At 42.4% G+C, this 18,328-nt stretch overlaps 1 protein-coding gene across 1 annotated transcript in view; it reads right to left on the reverse strand.

Annotated features, from left to right (window-relative positions):
* The window catches only part of RASSF3 (Ras association domain family member 3), a 167,089-nt gene extending 149,068 nt beyond the window's left edge, over positions 1 to 18,021 (reverse strand). Inside the window, exon 1 of the mRNA XM_073327884.2 lies at positions 16,976 to 18,021. Within this exon, the coding sequence (XP_073183985.2) occupies positions 16,976 to 17,330 (355 nt within the window). The 5' untranslated portion in view covers positions 17,331 to 18,021. The remainder of the gene's footprint in view (positions 1 to 16,975) is intronic.
* Between the last annotated feature and the right edge of the window lie 307 nt (positions 18,022 to 18,328).

Consider the following 18,328-nt stretch of genomic DNA (forward strand, 5'->3'; position numbering starts at 1 on the left):
AGGCGCCCTATATAATGAATGTGCAGAGACAGGCACCAAAGAAAGTGATCCACAAAAGCTGGCATGCTAGGTGATTCCCTGTCTAAGCTACCCAATGGGAGACAGTGTTTGCTAAGCCCCACCCCTTTCTCAGTGACAGGTGCCTAAATCCAAGCTGTAGGGTGCTGCCTAGTTCTGTCACCAATGCACAAATGGGAACCCCTCTCCTGGTTTAACACTTGCACAGTTTCTCATGGGAATGAGTTAGGTGCTTGCCTTGTTCCAGAAGGAGGAAGTGATGGTGGAGTCCCAGCTTCAATTCCCTCTTCCCTGGAAGAGGGGGAGAAAGGATTGGAATTGGAGTTCTAACCACTGACCTATGACATATTCGGATGTGGGGCTCCCTCGGTCTCTCCTGTTGAAACTATTCTATTCTGGATAAATAAGAAAGAGTGATTGGGCCAGAGAGACAGAGAGAGAGCTACAATGGAACGTCATCCATTAGTTGGGGCATCCATCTGGGGAGCAGAAGATCCTGAGTCCAGCCCCCTTTCTCCAATCACTCTTTCATAAGGCCCTACTTAATTCGTGATATTGCGGATCACGCAATATTACGCTTCCACCGCAATTTTGATGCTGAATTCAGATGCAAGTATGTTACATTTTAACAGTCAGCCCCACGTGTGGCCGGGGCTCCTGCTGTCAGCCCCAGATGCAGCCTGGGCTCCCATTGTCAGCCCCACACACAGCTAGCTTTTCCAGATTACCTCAATTAATAAAGGTCCATTATTACTTTTCCGGGATTTTCCATGTCTTGTCCACAGCTCAGCCACAATTATTTGACAATCATCCTGCAATTCAAGTAGGCCCTTACCTTTTCACTATTTATCCAGAGCACAACTTCAACAGACGAGACGGAGAGAGACCTGTAATGCTGGTAGACCAGGTGCCAGCTCATGCCAAGGCCCCTCAGTCTCAACTGAACATTGACAAATACATAGCTGGAACCAGCCTGGCCCATCTGTATCTCAGTATTGTTAAAATAGGCATTAGAGTTATAAAAATGTACTTAGTGTTTAGACTTTAAGGAATGCTTGTAAATTGCTGCATGCATTAATCTCACTTATAATATCTGTATTCCGTGTTATATGGTAATATCTGAGTGTTTGCTCTGTAACTGTAAATCACCAGACAGGAGAGAAGCATTAATGAGTGTGCCGGCCAACAAAAGAAGGCCCATTAACACCAGATGAACCATTGTCGAACAGAGGACAAAATACTTGGCTGCCCCCGCCCCATGAAAAGGAGACCTACTGCAGGGCTGTTTCACTGCTGTGTAGACATCTAGGCTTGGGCTGGAGCCCAGACTCTAGGACCCTGGAAGATGGGAGAGTCCCAGAGTGCAGGCTCCAGTCCGAGCCAAGTCAACACAACACACCAATGAAATAGCCCCGCAGCCCAAGACCCATGAGCCCGAGTTGGCTGGCACAGGCCAGCCACAGGTGTCTAGTTGCTATACAGAGATACCCATAGAGTTTGCTTATTACAGAAGCTTCTATTACCTTTTGAAACTTTTGAAGACTGTAACTCATTTGTGCGTGTATGTTTACCTGTTTCAGCCTTGTAAATAACTTATTTCCTTTCTCTAGTTAATAAATCTTTAGATAGTTTATTAATTATTATTATTATAATATTGGCTACAAGTGTTGTAGCCATCTACCACAACGACAAGCTTCCCCACTTACCTACTGAATAGCTTTGCTGGATCTATTCACCTGAGCTGAAACAATAGAAATAAGTCAGGTTCCAAGAATGGGGTTCCAGAGCAATGGATCTTCTGGCTGAGCCATGGAGAAGTTGTAAGTCCCCTCCTCCCACCCATGCAACATAAGAAACCCTCTTCTTGACTGGTCATCTCATGTTGCAGCACTACAGGATGATATTTACGTTGCAACATCAAACTATTGTGACACACATTCCTTGCCAGAGCATAATTTCTTAACAGTAACAATCCTATGCCTGTCAAGCCTATGCAGTTGCTATAAAATAAAGACTGAGATAAAGACTATAAAAACTACAGTTCCTGCATATTTGTTCAGCAAATTCCACCACAGATGGTTCAGATTTCCACCTCCACTGTTCACCCGCTCCTAACAGAAATGTTCTCCTAGCAAGTAGCTATATCTTTGTGCTTTTTTTTAAAAAAAAGGTTTTCTCAGCAGACACACACACACACACAGACGGGATTAAATATTAACCAGCAATCAGTAATCCATGACTCTTCCAGACTCTTGCTTCCATTTAAAAGAGTTTACAAATGAAAATCTACTGTATCTCCCTGCCTCTCAGTAACATAAAACAAGTTGTCATACAATTTAACAATTTATGCCTTTGTGAATAAACTGGCATAGCTCCAGTGGTGGGATTTTTTGTTTTGTTTTGTTTTATTTTTGTACTTTTATGTAGGTGTGAGATTAAAGGTCTTTCACACGTATTGGCCCCTATGTTTACCACTGAAATACTGAGATTTCTCATTATTTATATACCAGAAATGTAAATGTCACATTGAAACAAAGAAAACAAAGACGAAGAAGGGAAAGGAGAAAAATGGCAGAAACCTTATAAAAATATTACATGAATTATAGTTATAAGTGAAAGACATAAAAATGTGCTAAAACCAACCAAATTAACATTGCACCTGACAATCATGCTGGTGCACCAAGATGCATTACTTGGTGTATTTAAATCACTGAACACTGAACACCCTGCAGCTGTTCCATACACAATGCTCCTACTGACTTCAGTGGGAGTTACACAAGGAATGGGGCTTTGGGATTAGGATGTAACCTGTTGTTAAAGTGCCAAAATATTGCCTTCATTTTTTGGGTCCAAAACTATACAGAAAGCATGTAACGGGCAAGATGGTCTTAACCAGCTTTGTTCTCTTTTATAAACCTATGCAACTTTCTCTGTGCATTTCCTCTCTGTTAACCCATAGAAATTCTAGCATGTGATATGTTAATGCTGACCAAAGGAGCCATTTTGTCCTGGGGGATGGCAGAACAGTGAATAGCATGGATGTACCAGTTCTCCCTGCAGCTGGCCCACAGCAGTTGTAGAGCCATAGTACCATGTCCTTGACTCTCTTGTGCACTGGGAATGCCATCAGGTCAACACCCTAGAGTTTTTCAGGTACGCCTTCTTCTGTGGGAGGGGATGATACGGCCAAAAGTGTTTAATACAACAGGATCTCTATAAACCCAGTCAAATAACAAATCTTTCAAGTTGAGGAAGGAATAAATATTATTTAGATATCCTGAGATATATTACTTATTATTATAGCCTGAAAAACACTTCTAAAATAAAGACTTAAACAAAGAATTGAGTCTCATACTATATAGCTGTGTCCATGTCCAGTCCTGCCACTGTAGTAAACCAAAAATGATTTCAAGTACTCTGGCAGTGTGATCTAGTGCAGTGTTTCTCAACCTTTTGGATACCAGGGACCAGCTTGATGCCTTCCTAAACTGTATCAGGGAGATCTCAGGGACTGACGCCAATCCACGGACCAGTCGTTGAGAAACACTGATCTGGTGGACTCAGTCCAGGGCAGACAAACAGAAACTCAAGTTCTAGTCCCAATTCTAATGAACCTTGGTGAGTTTGCGTGAGTCAGTTAACCTCTTTTGTTTTTCCAATGTTCACTTCTGTAAAATGGGACTATATCAGCCTGGGATTCAAGGCAAGCCTCTCTACTTCCTTTCCCTCCTAACCTACTCCCTCCAGGATTAAACCTTCAGGCCATCTGCTTGAGAGTCATAAATACTCTAGATTTTCCCCCCACCCCAAGGATTCCTTCAGGAGCCTTTCTACTCCCTGCTACTCCCTCCCCTAACTCCACTGAGCTACTTGCTGACTTTTCTGAAGATAGAAAATCACACTGCAAAGTACAACTTTAACTTCAACCAGTTAATTTATTATTTCATTATATAACATATTATGAACATACATGCAAAACAAGTGTCTTTGCGTACATTTCAATAATATTTGTGGCTGTTTTTATTTGTTTATACTGTGCACTGTACAGTATAAAAGCTGATTTTTTTATAACTCACAATGTAAATATACAGGAGAAGTTTGCTTGCATTTTTTATAAGGTAAGTAACTTGGAGTATGTGATTTATTTTGTATTATTTGGTGTTTGGAATGTGAAGATGTCAAACCAGAATAGTGATAATGCTGAAACGAAAGTTAGAGAGGATATACATACGTTGATGTGGTTAAGTATGATGGTAATGGGCTAATTCTTGGGAAATGATGTGGTGCTTCACATTGCAACTTTAACATTCTTTAAGGTAGTTTGTTGTAGATGTACTCTTGTGTGTGTGTGTGTGTGTGTGTGTACGAATTAAATATGAATTAAACATGAAAAGCTGTTAATGGATTAAAAGAGAGCGTTATAATGGAAACAGCAATTAATTAATTAAAAAATTAATCTTAATTTTAGCCAGCTATCAGGTGCTGTTGTCATAGTAATAATAATTAATAATAAGTGACTGGTATTTGATTTGACAGTCAGCAAGAAAGGTCACTCTTGTAAGCAGTTCCATTCTAGAATACAGAGGAAAATAAAGCCAAAGGCTAGGACTGGAGAGGGGATATTGAGCAGTCTTATAATATGATTTGACACATAGCATTAGACTCAGTGGATGATAGATCACCTTGCCTGTAGACTTTGGTTTACTCTGTGCCAAAATGAGTAGATTTCTCTTTGGGAGCTTGCACAGAGCTATCTACAAAGGGAGCGGGGTCAAAGACAGAAAACAGAAAATATTACTGTGTTAACCATGAAGCATTCTTATATTATTGCATTCTAATTTGGTCAGTTTAAGACAAAATTAGTTTGAACCTACTTTACTTAGTGTAATACTGTAAGTATCCTTTTTTGAAGCTTGCATTTGGAGTTTTGAGACACTAATGAGCAAAACCAAAAAGGTGTTTGTCAATATTCAGAGCCAGCTAGGAAAAACTAAACTGTCAGCCCAAAACTCCATCCAGACAAATAAAGTGTCATTATTTACTTCCTGAGAGACGTTGCCAACCTACACTTAAATATCCTGGTAAGTCCATCCAATGAGATAGCACACTGATCTCCCACCTCAATTTCATTATCAGTCAGCAGGATTGAGGCCCTGTTGTGCTAGATGTTGTACAAATACATCTGTCCTGAAAATCTTACTTCCCATAAAGCTTACTACTGCCCTAGGACAATCAGAGAGAGAGAGAACCACTGCAAAAGTGGCTTCTGTAGCCAAGTTAGGAGGGAGAAAGATTAACAAGGGGAAGGAAGAAACTGTCCAAGAGAAAAGGAGGGAGGAGAGAACTTGACAAGGGGAGAAGGGAAATGATGGATCCACTACAATTAAGTGCTGAATGGCCTGGAGCCCATTAGGCCAAATGACCAAGTAGCAGAACACTTTCTCTACTAAATATTGAGCAGCATGAATTGCTGTGTAACAATAGTAAAATAAAATATTCTGAATGCAAGTATGACCCATACACAATGCAATTTGATTTTCAAAAAAACATTTTTGGGATATTTCTAATGTGGAGAATCTGGATCTTGTAAGACAATTCACCTAAGAAAAAACTAAACAACCCTTTCTAGTTTGATCCAGAGGCTGTTTCAGTTCTCACTCTGTAGAATAACATTTTAAGAGCGCGCCTGGAGCCTAAATTGCTATTGTATAAAATTCAAGAGTATGTTATACACATTTGTTTCAAAGAGAAAAAAATAAATATTTTTGAGAGGAACATGTTAAAAACACTTAAGCTTTCCCTCTCCACAATCTACCTTCACTTCTTCAGGAGAGGACCTCAACCTTGTTGCTAATTAGGAGGCATTTAGAATACCCTGATACACACTGGGTTTTTATTTGTTTGTCTGTTTGATTTAGGTGTTTTTCTTTTTCCCACACACCAAAAAGACTTCTGGTTACATACATATTCTACATATTGAAGGAGAATATCTAAATCTTATATCCCTTTAATCTGCACTGAGCTTGTTATGCTTCAGTAATAGCTTTCTATTGAATATTCTGAGTATCATCATAAAATACTGTTAAAAATTAAACTTGGCTCCTTTATCCCAGGATAGCAGGGTCTGCAAGTGCTATGAGGATATTAATGAGCTCTTCACATCCTTCTCCACCACATCCTTCTGGTGGAAAAATGCAATGTCACCAATGAGCTCCAAAAGAAACTATGCCAGACCTCTAATGTCCAATGAAGACTGAGTGAACAAGGATCCTTTTGGTGATGAGAAGTGGAAAATGGAAGATCCTCTGAATGAGAGAGAGAGAAATGCAAATAGTAGATTCTTGTTTGGGGCATTTCAACTGTAAAAGACAAACCAGCACCCTACTATAACCCAATACGCTTTATGCAGCATAACGTAACAATCAAATCTAAGCAGTAAGGAAAGAACTAAAGAATATAAAAGGAACTACAAAATGGAGCCTCAATCCTGCAATCAGATCTGCCAGCATGGAAGTCAATTGAGTTCTCCAAGGGAGCAGGGGTCTGGCTGTGCAAAGATCTCTGCAGCATCAGGGCCCAAGAAAGTCTATATAGCCCAAGTTTGACATATCTTTTAGGCTGCGTCTACCCTAAGGGCTTCTGCCAACATAGCTATGTTCGTCAAGCAACAGACCTCTTCACACCCCCCAACATAGCTGTGCTGGATTAGTGTAGATGCAGCTATACCAGCAAAGATTTTACCAGTATTACTTGTCTTGTATATATTTAATTTCATATACAGAGTATGGTCTTCAGAAGCACTAGATTTCATTTCATAAGTGCCAGCTTTTAAACTGGTTTCAGAGTAACAGCCGTGTTAGTCTGTATTCGCAAAAAGAAAAGGAGTACTTGTGGCACCTTAGAGACTAACCAATTTATTTGAGCATGAGCTTTCGTGAGCTACAGCTCACTTCATACTCTAGGGTACAGATGTGGGGACCTGCATGAAAAACCTCCTAAGCTTATCTTTACCAGCTTAGGTCAAAACTTCCCCAAGATACAAAATATTACACCCGTTATCCTTGGACTGGCCGCTACCACCACCAAACTAATACTGGTTACTGGGGAAGAGCTGTTTGGACGCGTCCTTCCCCCCAAAATACTTCCCAAAACCTTGCTCCCCACTTCCTGGACAAGGTTTGGTAAAAAGCCTCACCAATTTGCCTAGGTGACTACAGACCCAGACCCTTGGATCTTAAGAACAACGAACAATCCTCCCAACACTTCCACACCCCCTTTTCTGGGAAATGTTGGATAAAAAGCCTCACCAATTTGCATAGGTGACCACAGACCCAAACCCTTGGATCTGAGTGTCTGGCAGTTCCCAGAACTGCTTCATCACTTAATGCTTAAAAGGAATGGCTTATTCTTAACTGATGACGCCTCTAAATATCATCTGATTTAATCTTTTCCTAAAGTTGGGACTCTCCTCTGTATAGACAGTTAGGTTCCCTAACTTGTCTTTGTTCAGATACGCAATGATTTGCATATTTTAAAAGTATACTTATAATAATCACAAAATATAGCATATGGAAATACACACCCATGCTGTTAATAAGGCCAAAAAAAACCCAAAAAACATTTAATCACCATGGATAAATTTCCTGAAAATAATCAGTGACATTTTTCTATGATTTAATGAACCAGTGTATTATAAATAATAATGCCAACCTCCAGACTGAGGAAAGGGAAAAAGAAAAACTATTCCAGAGATGTGTGCACTAGGAAATGTAGAGCTAGTATATACAAAATCACTCACTTTACTCCCATTGCAACAAGCATGCATCCACTCTGTGACATTGCACTCCATATGATTTTATGACAATATGCTGATGAGTGTGAGTATAATGTAACTGGAATATGCTTAATGCAAAAGGTCTCTTATAAGGTATTATTACAAAGCTTATAATCTACTGAGTGTGGGTCATCCAATTTGTATAAATGTACCATTCTTGTATCTGAAACTAGAAATATGAAATATAAACTCTGAGGTCCTATTGTAATTATGCAAAGTGTGGGCCATTAATGGTGTTTTGGAATCTTGATGGCTCCTATCAACTAGGACAACTAGTTGTAAATGGCTCTGTTTACTTGCAAACCTTCCTGTGAGTCAGGCCAGGAAGAATGAAGGCTTGCAGTCTCCCAGGACATGTGACCATGTCACCTGGTACTGGAATCCATCTTAAACCTGCTTTTCCATTTAGGAGGGGGGGCAGGGTCCCAGAGAAACAAAATATTCCTGCCTTGTGCCAAAGCTATATAAGGGGGTAGAAAAGAAAAAAAGGGGCTGCAGTCTTGAGAAATCCCCTATCTAGCACCTGAGCTGGAACAAGGACTGTACCGGGGAAAGGATTGGGCCCAGACTACAAACGAGTCTAGTCTGTGAAAGAAGCTTATTGGAATACATCTGAGGGTAAGATTTACCTGCATTTCGTTTCGTACTATATTAGGCTTAGACTTGCATGTTTTTGTTTTATTTTGCTTGGTAATTTACTTAGTTCTGTCTGTTATTACTTGGAACCACTTAAATCCTACTTGTTATACTTAATAAAATCACTTTTGTTTATTAATTAACCCAGAGTAAGCAATTAATTCCTGGGGGAGTAAACAGCTGTGCATCTCTCTCTATCAGTGTTACAGAGGGTGGACAATTTATGAGTTTACCCTGTATAAGCTTTATACAGAGTAAAATGGATTTATTTGAGGTTTGGATCCGATTGGGAGCTGGGTGTCTGGGTGCTAAAGACAGGAGAACTTCTTAAGCTGTTTTCAGTTAAGTCTGCAGCTTTTGGGGGATGTGGTTGAGACCTGGGTCTGTGTTTGCAGCAGGCTAGCCTGTCTGGCTCAACAAGACAAAGTACTGAAGCTGGCAGGGAAAATGGGCTCAGAGGTAGTCTCAGCACATCAGGTGGCAGTCCCAAGGGGGTCTCTGTGACCAAACCCATCACACAATCCATGAACCAGATTAAAAAAAATGTTGTTCTTCCAAACCCACAAACAATATTCCAACTCCTGGCAGCCTACAGTTAAGAATCTGTCTTTTCCACCTAACAATATAAACACCTATTTTTTTCCCCAAATGCCAGAACAGGTCACATGATACAAGAACACCACATTTTCTACATAACACTAAATTATGATGCCAATAGCAAAACTCAAGCAATTAGTGATTATTACTTCATTGAATTCTTACATTCAATATTTTGGATCTTTAAAAAAAAAAGACAAAAACTGTATTTTATTATAACTCATTAAATCAAGTTAGTTTCAATCTGAATAATCCAGACCACACAAGTCTCAAACCAATTTGTCCGTACAGGTCAAATTAGACAACAGCATTATGCATATCTGGAGTATCTGTCTATTTCTTAATCTGGAAAATTAGGAATGGGAAGGTTAGGAGGGCTGTGTGCAGCTTAGGTCTCCTAAAAAATGAAAGACTTCTCTTGAAAAGTAACCCAAAACAGCAACAAGGGCTCAACCACAAAGTCCCTTGTTAACAGAAGTAGTTCATAACACTTGATTTGTCTTTCTGGGCTGATGTCCTTCCAGATAAAGATACAATCAGTGTTGTTTTAGTTTATTCTAAGAAATACAATCTGCTTCTTTGCTGATTGAATAATGTGCACCTTGTCCCTTTGCTTCTGAAATTGAAGAACTTTTTCCTTTGAATTGTAGGTTTCAATCCTGATCTTATTCATTCAAGTTGTTCAAAAATATGTTTCAGTCTGTATCAGATGTCTGAAAACAAAAAGTTACAAGACTTTTGGGTAGGGGGTTGGACTAGATGACCTCCTGAAGTCCCTTCCAACCCTGATTTTGTATGATTCCCCACAAAACATCAGGTTCCTTAGTATTTAGTTGTGAGGGAGCCAGATGCAGCAGGGGCAGTCTCCTAGCAACACACTGGACACAGCTGATCTTTACAGGGGCTGACTAATTGACTGCACTTCCTGATTGATGGAGGGGTGGAGCTAACTACTATTAAACCCAGCAACAGCCACAACTTGCTGACTGCTCAATGTGTTTCCTAGCCACAGTAGTGCTTGGTCCTGCTTCCTGTGCCTCCTCCTGCCCAACCTGCTCTTATGCCTGTGTCAGACCCTACCCTTCTCCATCCTTGATACCCCCTGGCTCTGCTTCCTGACCAAGTCTCTGGCTCAGGTATTTGGCTTCTGATCATGGTTCTGACCCTCTCAGTTCTGCTCTTGACCATGCCCTGGGGTATCCTGTGGCCCTGATTCTTGGCTCTGCTCTAAACTCCAGGCCTGGCTAACCCCATGGCTCTGACCATTAGCCCTGACTGAGTTCTGACCTGCCATCCCGGTCATGTCCTTGACAGTCCTTCAGGTAATGTAGTAATTCTGTATTATTATTTGTACTGTGGTAGGGCCCAAAAGCCTCAATGAAGATCATGGCCCCATTGTGCTAAATACAACAGACACAAAGACAATCCCTGATACAAAGATCTTGCGGTCATTTTCTCTTAGTTGGTACTACATGCATGGCTGTGCACACACACTATTTTAGTGCATTGTCTTGATATGGCCATAAAGAACTTGCTGAGTTAATTTTATTTTGACATTCTCTTTAATTGTATGTTCCTTTGTCTACAGTGAGAGCACCTCAAACTCTGATGTTGTCTGAACTGTCAAGCCAAACAGATTTGATCCTGGTCATAAGTTGGATGGATGGAAAAAACTTTAAAAAAGAAAACAAAAAACCCCAAACAAAAAAAACCCAACCACCTCTGGTGATCCTGGAATATCTTGGTGATTTGGTACATGGTTACTTCTTTCCCAGTAGCATACCAATGATCCAGCTGGGAGATGCTGCTGTGTTGGAGGTGCTGACTTTCAAATGAGACATACAACAACCCTTGTGGCCATTAGAGAACCCAAGACATTTTTGGCAAAAGTAAGGCTGTTAGTCCTGACATCTTAGTCTAGTTTTTGTTTAGGTAAACTACATTGTGATTAACTAAATTCTGAGTTTTAATATAATGTTGTTTTTCACTTCCTTTTCTAAAATGTCGTGTAATGGTGTGGTCTACTGTTTAACACACTGGGTACATACCATTTTAGTGGTGGGTAAAGTGAGTTTTAAAGCATTTAGGAATTCCTCTGACTGCTAAATTCTGTATAACTATGGAAACATTTATAGGTTATTGGAATTGCAATATCAGACCTAGCCTGCTAGTCAGCCAGTCCTCCCTCTGCTTCAGCTGTCAGAACATCTCATTGTTGAATTGTGGCAATATAACACAAGTGAGTTCCCCTTGCAGGATTCAATGATACAGTGGTAAAAATGCCTGGACCTTGCAACTTCCACCATTGCTACTACTGTACTGGCATAGCTGTACTGGTAAGGTAACTCCCTTCTCTTCATGTGCCAATATATTTATGCTGTATCTAATAATTTTCACTCCATGCATCTGAAGAAGTGGGGGTTTTTACCCACGAAAGCTTATGCCCAAATAAATCTGTTCATCTTTAAGGTGCCACCAGACTCCTCATTGTGTTTGTGGATACAGACTAACATGGCTACCCCTCTGATAGAGATATCTCTGTCTACATTGGCACAATTGGACCCAGTCTCACTACTGTACTTTAATCACAAGACTATCCTGCCTCTCCAAATACCACAGCTGATGGAGGGGAATTCATACTTGGGAATACTCACATATATACTCTACAAATAGTCAGTCAGTTTTTTGGGAACTAGAGTAGAGTGAAAGATCAGAACCCTGATGTCTCTTTGTGTGCCCCCTACTTCTTGTTGCTGATTCATTTAATTTTCACCACGATAGTTACAAAATGCAACTCAATCTGGCAACAAGAAGGAAGATGAGGAGGAGCTGAGGAAAGGAGTGGCGATAACTTGCCTCTAGAATGTCACTAGGGGAGACTTACACATCCAAATATTGTGTAAATATAGACATATCTTAAGAGTGAGGAGATCTGAATTTTTGTTCTGGCTCTATCAGAGATGATTTTCCCAAAGCCACAGAAGACAATAACCTCTCTATCTCAGCTTCCCAATAAATAAAATGGGAATTATAATAGCATGGGCAAACTCATTAATGGTCCAGATCCTCAGCAGGTTCAAATCAGTGTATTTAAGTTAGTGAATATATGACAATTGATAGCAGGTGAGGACCTGGCCCAATGTTTAGAAAGTGTTGTAAGATCCTCAAATGGAAGGGATGATAGATAAATATAAACCATTACTATTGGATCTAGTTTAGTTTCAGTCCTCTAAATATTTGCAGAAGGGTAGGCTGTAAAAAATATGATGCTGATGGCCATGGTATGTAATTACCATTTTCCAGTTTTGACGTAAAATCATTCACCATGTGCTTGCTTTTCCCAGCCCCCATCCTTTCTCCAGGATTTTCTAGTATTTTGGGCTTTGGTTTGAGTGCATGCTGAAAAAAATAAAGCCAATGACTGCCTCAATACAAGAAAAATATTACAAAACTGTGACGTATCAGCTTCTTGAAATATCTGTGTATCTGAGCTATTGTTTACAGCTTTTAAAAAGATGTATTCGTGTAGAGGTTATAAATTATTTATCTGCCCATTTCCTGTGCTACTGAAACCGCAATTTGACAGAACTGCTTGAAGTACTGTAAGTCATAAAGATGGAGCTAGTTTTAGAGAAGATATAATCACTGAAAGCTGTGTCTGTGCAAGGAAAGTTTCGCTGGAGGATATATTATCAAGGCTGAAATCTTAAGGGTTTTTTTCCTGCTAGCAACAGAATATTTGATCCATCACATAAGCTAATAAATACCACATTTTTTTTAAAATGTCAATTTTTATATAAAAACATTATGGGTCCTCTCATAATTATACCAAACCTAAATTGTTTTTCACACACAGTCAAGTTATATATATAGTCTAATTCAAACCAATAGCGTACTGCATAAAGCTGGAGCGCCAAGGAGAATAATTAAAGCAACTCTTACACTTAACAGAAAACAATACAAGTTTACTACCATCTCTTCAACCAGAATGGAATGTTATATAAGAAAATTATCCTTTGATCTTTCTGTCCTTCCCTGAGTTTCAAATATCAGGTGCTAATCGAAGGCAAAGGAGATTATGGTTCATGCAGTCTAACACTTCAGTCCATTGAGGATTACACTAGGTTAATCTCAGTAGCACAGTATGACAACTCTTTCAGTTTTTTGAACTGGAACTATTTCACTAAGAATGGATCTCACAGCAAGCATCATACAAGGAGAACTTTGCCCCTCAATATACTGTATACAAGTATTAAAACTGAATAAGATGCATAGGGGTGTTGATACAATAGCAGCTAAAGCAGAAGCAGTGAACGGATATGGAGGCAACTACCCTCTCATTAGCCTTTTCCTTGTCTTCACTGGCTTTTTCCCTAAAATTTCCCAATGTTGCCAACCCTATTGCACCCCTATTACAGTGGGAGATGTAGTTTAGACAAGGTAGCTCTCACATTGTCTAGACTTGCTCAGATCAGGATTAGATGGCATGATGGTAAAAATGCAAGCAACTCACCGTGTGCAATAAAACTCCCACTGTTCCTACCACCATTAGGACTACAGTACTGTAAGCAATAAAGTGAAATTTTAGAAACAAAGGCTAGTATAGTCACAAGCATAGAGGTGGGCCTTACCAAACATGGTAGAGAGACATTGGTAGGATAGTGTGGGGGAGCTTGCACTGCAGCAGCTCATCCTACTCCTGTTATGTGACAAAAAGAAAACTTCAGACTGCAAGGATGTTAAGCTAGCATTGTTCACAAGCACTAAATTAAAAATTTTAAACAGAACATTTTCCTAAAATAACAAATAACAACAAGGAGGTGTGTGTATGTACTTTATATTACAGTTTTGTAATTAAAATGAAAGAACTGAAGAATGGAAAAATTAGTTAGTATTTCAGCTGGTAGAAGAAAAGGACATCTTAGTCTAAAATGAGTTATGAGAAGCTGAAGACTAGCTAGTGAAAGTGCACAAATTAGAAACCTAGTTAATGGCATATTGTCTCTATAGAGGACACATGAAAACTCAAGTGTATGGGAGTTGACTACAGTATATGACTACTCTTCATTGTACAGATAATGTGCAGGAATTGGGTAGTACTCCTTCAAAGAGGTTGCTGGCCCTCTAGCCCTCATTTGTCTTTTGTGTTTCAGAAGCTACCACAACCCAGCCACAGCAGCAGTGTATATATGTAGCTAGGGCGCTTGGCCTTACATATTGTGTATAGTTATTTGGATCCTACTGTGCCCATGTGGTTCCTTCACATTAGGTTTGTTGTGTAAACAGCAAAAATACATATCAGTACCCCTCTGAAGAAACCTGAACCAGTGTCCTATCCCATCTCAATTCCTAATTTTAATACACATAAACAGAAAAAAGGCATTTTCAGTGTTAACATCAGATTACAAATGTGATCCTAAAATGACAAAAATTAGCAGGTGGCTGCAAGGGCAAGTGTAGTATCTGAAGCTACTTTTAACTCATTTTGTAAAACTGAGTAGGCTTCAGACTGATGGTATCTCTTCAACGAACTTAAGATACTTACTGCAGAAAACCAGATCGAGGATGTACCACAAACCTGTCCATGTTTCAGAGTAACAGCCGTGTTAGTCTGTATTCGCAAAAAGAAAAGGAGTACTTGTGGCATCTTAGAGACTAACCAATTTATCTGAGCATAAGCTTTTGTGAGCTACAGCTCACTTCATCGGATGCATACTGTGGAAAGTTTAGAAGATCTTATTATATACACACAAAGCATGAAACAATACCTCCTCCCACCCCACTCTCCTGCTGGTAATAGCTTATCTAAAGTGATCACTCTCCTTACACTGTGTATGATAATCAAGTTGGGCCATTTCCAGCACAAATCCAGGTTTTCTCACCCCCACAGCCCCACACAAACTCACTCTCCTGCTGGTAATAGCTTATCCAAAGTGACCACTCTCCTTACTCTCCATTTCCAGCACAAATCCAGGGTTTAACAAGAATGTCGGGGGGGGGGGGTAGGAAAAAACAAGGGGAAATAGGCTACCTTGCATAATGACTAAGCCACTCATCATGCAAGGTAGCCTATTTCCCCTTGTTTTTTCCTACCCCCCCCCCCCAGACATTCTTGTTAAACCCTGGATTTGTGCTGGAAATGGCCCACCTTGATTATCATACACAATGTAAGGAGAGTGGTCACTTTGGATAAGCTATTACCAGCAGGAGAGTGAGTTTGTGTGTGGGGGGGGGGTGAGAAAACCTGAATTTGTGCTGGAAATGGCCCAACTTGATTATCATACACATTGTAAGGAGAGTGATCACTTTAGATAAGCTATTACCAGCAGGAGAGTGGGGTGGGAGGAGGTATTTTTTCATGCTTTGTGTGTATATAATAAGATCTTCTAAACTTTCCACAGTTTGCATCCGATGAAGTGAGCTGTAGCTCATGAAAGCTTATGCTCAAATAAATTGGTTAGTCTCTAAGGTGCCACAAGTACTCCTTTTCTTTTTGCAAACCTGTCCATGGTGTCAGTGATCTGAAGAAAACACATTTGTCTGGACTGAATCTCAGGACTGCTTCAGGGAAGGTTAGTTTGATCCATAGCACACACTTCCATAAATTATATCACAAATCTGTTGTATCTAAGGTATGTACTATGGTGTTCTGCTAAAAGGAGGAAGTATAGATTGAAAATTGGGTTGCAAAACGGCTCTACTAAGCAAGATAAAATTAGTTTCAGAGCACCAAGTTAAAAACCACCTCAGATCTCCTTCCAGTCTTCACACACAAAATCAAGTTCACAGAGCATAACTATTGTTTTCCTTCTAGTGGTTTTGTTACATGTACAAACTTTCAAAAACACACCTATACAAATATATGAAGTATGCTATTGGAGCAATGACAAAATAAAAATGAGACTGAAAATGATGGAGATGTAACTAAAACTAGTTGAGATCTCAAGAAAATGGTTGTACTTAAAACCCAATAGTTGGCTTTCCTCTTCCCCACATCAGAAATAATAAAAAAATAAAACCCTGCTACCGGAAAACATGCTGCAAGGACAACCCTGTGATGGCAGAGGGATGAACTAGATGACCTAATACATTTTCCTTCTCTAATTTCTAGAATATGAAAAATTATAATAATTACAATGATTCTACCTACAACAGTTCTGGGTAATACAGAAGTCAGAGCTGGGCAAGATCTAGAAAATCATAATCCATTCCTCTGCCAATATAAAATTGTTCCCTATTGTGTGTTTTCAGTTTTTTGTCTAGTCTAGTTTTAAGTGTTCCAAGTCATGAAGCTCCCACCACGCCCTTTGGGTAACTATTCCACAGGAACAGATCTCAACATTAGCCAGTTTTTCCTGATGTACAACCTAAATGTTTCTGTTAAATTCCACCCTATTACTCAGTCACCCTGTATTTCCTTGTAACCACCCTAAGCAGCTTCTTGCCCTCCTAAGTGTTTACACCAGCAAATACTTGTAGATATTTCTCATGTCATTAGATGCCTTACAATCCTATTTCATAACTTGTCACCTGGCTTAAGCACAACTGTGACCAAACTAGGTTCCCAGTCAGCTTTAGCTGGTTCATGTCAGGTACCCAGCCATGTTCAAAGGCCCTGTGCAAGGCGAGGTACAGACCTAGACCATGGAGTTTTGTTTGAACATGGCTCTAACCCAACATCGCCCTGTCCCTGGCGGGGGAAGGAGGGGAACAGAAAGGAGGAGAAGGGGGGAAGGAGGAAAGCTGAGACCACTGGAGAAGAGGGGGTGAGAAAAGCAGAAGGAGAAGAGGAGGCAGGACAAGACGGGGGAAGGGGGAAGAGAGAAGACGCCAAGGGCAGGGGAGAGGGCGAGGGAGGCCACCAGCGCTGGAGGGGGGGGAGGCTCTCACCCGCGCACCGCAGGCTCTGGGAGAAGATGAAGTGGCAGCAGAGGTCGCACCAGGTCCTCACCGCCTCCTGCAGCCTGAAGCGGTGCCGCTGCCCTTCGGGCTCGGGCTCGAAGATGGTCCGGACGTGGCGGGGGCGCTGCGGGCCGGGTCGCCGGCGGCCGCAGAGCGGGCCCGGGGCTGCGGCTCTGCCCGCGCAGGGCTGCGGCGGCGGCTGCTCCCCCAGCGGCATGAAGAGCTCCAGGGCCGGCAGCGCGGGGAGCCCGGCCGCCCGGGGCGCCCTCACCACCGGCACTCGCGGCAGCCTCCTCCTCTTCGCCCGCGGGAGCCCGCCGGGCTCGGGGGCCGCCGCCGCCATGCGCAGCCCGCAGCTTCGGGAGGCGCCTCAGGCAGGACGCGCCGCCTGGGCTTGCCCGGCTGCAGCCGCCCAGGCAGGAGGCACCGCGCAGCCTGTGGCGGCACCTGCCCAGGGCGGGCGCTGAGCAGACCAGGGCCGAGCCCCGTCCATCCTCTGCCAGCGCCTGGGCTGGGAGGCGGGACTGGGGTCACAGGGCCCCTCTGCCAGTGCCCAGGGGAGTGTGTGTGTGGGGGGGTCGTGTCCCACGCTGCCTCCTCCCCGGGAATCAGGTGTCACCACAGCCAGGGCAGCGCTCGGAGACGGCGGCCGGATCCGGTGTCACAGAGCCCCCCTCCCTGCTCTGCCCGGCCCTGCTGGTGGGAGCGGAGCAGCTGGAGGGCAGGGACCCGGTTTACTCGTGTCAGTCTCTGCGATGGGCTGTTCAGCCTCGGAAGGGGAATGAACAGACGGCACCGTGCAGAGGGCAGGAGAGGGCCGAGGACTCTCCGACCAGAAAAATGGCACGTGACCATCTAGACGCCTAGGACTGGAAGGGACCTGGAGACGTATCCGGCCCGCCAGCCGCTTTAATCCGGCCCTCTGGCTCCCACTGGGGGGTCGGGTCTGGGGCTTGCCCCCTCCGGCGCCGCAGTCAGGGAGCAGGGTCCGGGGCCGCGCCACGGGAGGGTCCTGGAAGCAGCTGCATGGTCCCCCCCCCACTCCGGCTCCTACGTCATAGGGGCAGTCAGGGGCCTCCGCTCTGCAGGCTGCCCGCGCCCCAAGCACCGCCCCTGCAGCTCCCATTGGCCGGGAGCCAAAGCCAATGGGAGCTGCCGGGGCGGTGCCTGCGGACGGGGCAGCGTGCAGTGCCGCCGGGCTGTGCCTCAGGGAGAAGCAGGAGAAGGGAAATGCCCAGTGGTGGATTTAGAGTTAGTGCGGCCCTGTGCTCAGCTTCATCTTCCTTTCCCCCCCCCCTCTTTTTTCATTTTTTTCCTGCATTCTCCTTCTGGGGCTCAGGG

Source organism: Lepidochelys kempii, chromosome 1, assembly GCF_965140285.1.
Source record: "Lepidochelys kempii isolate rLepKem1 chromosome 1, rLepKem1.hap1, whole genome shotgun sequence".
In the NCBI taxonomy this organism is placed as follows: Eukaryota; Metazoa; Chordata; order Testudines; family Cheloniidae; genus Lepidochelys; species Lepidochelys kempii.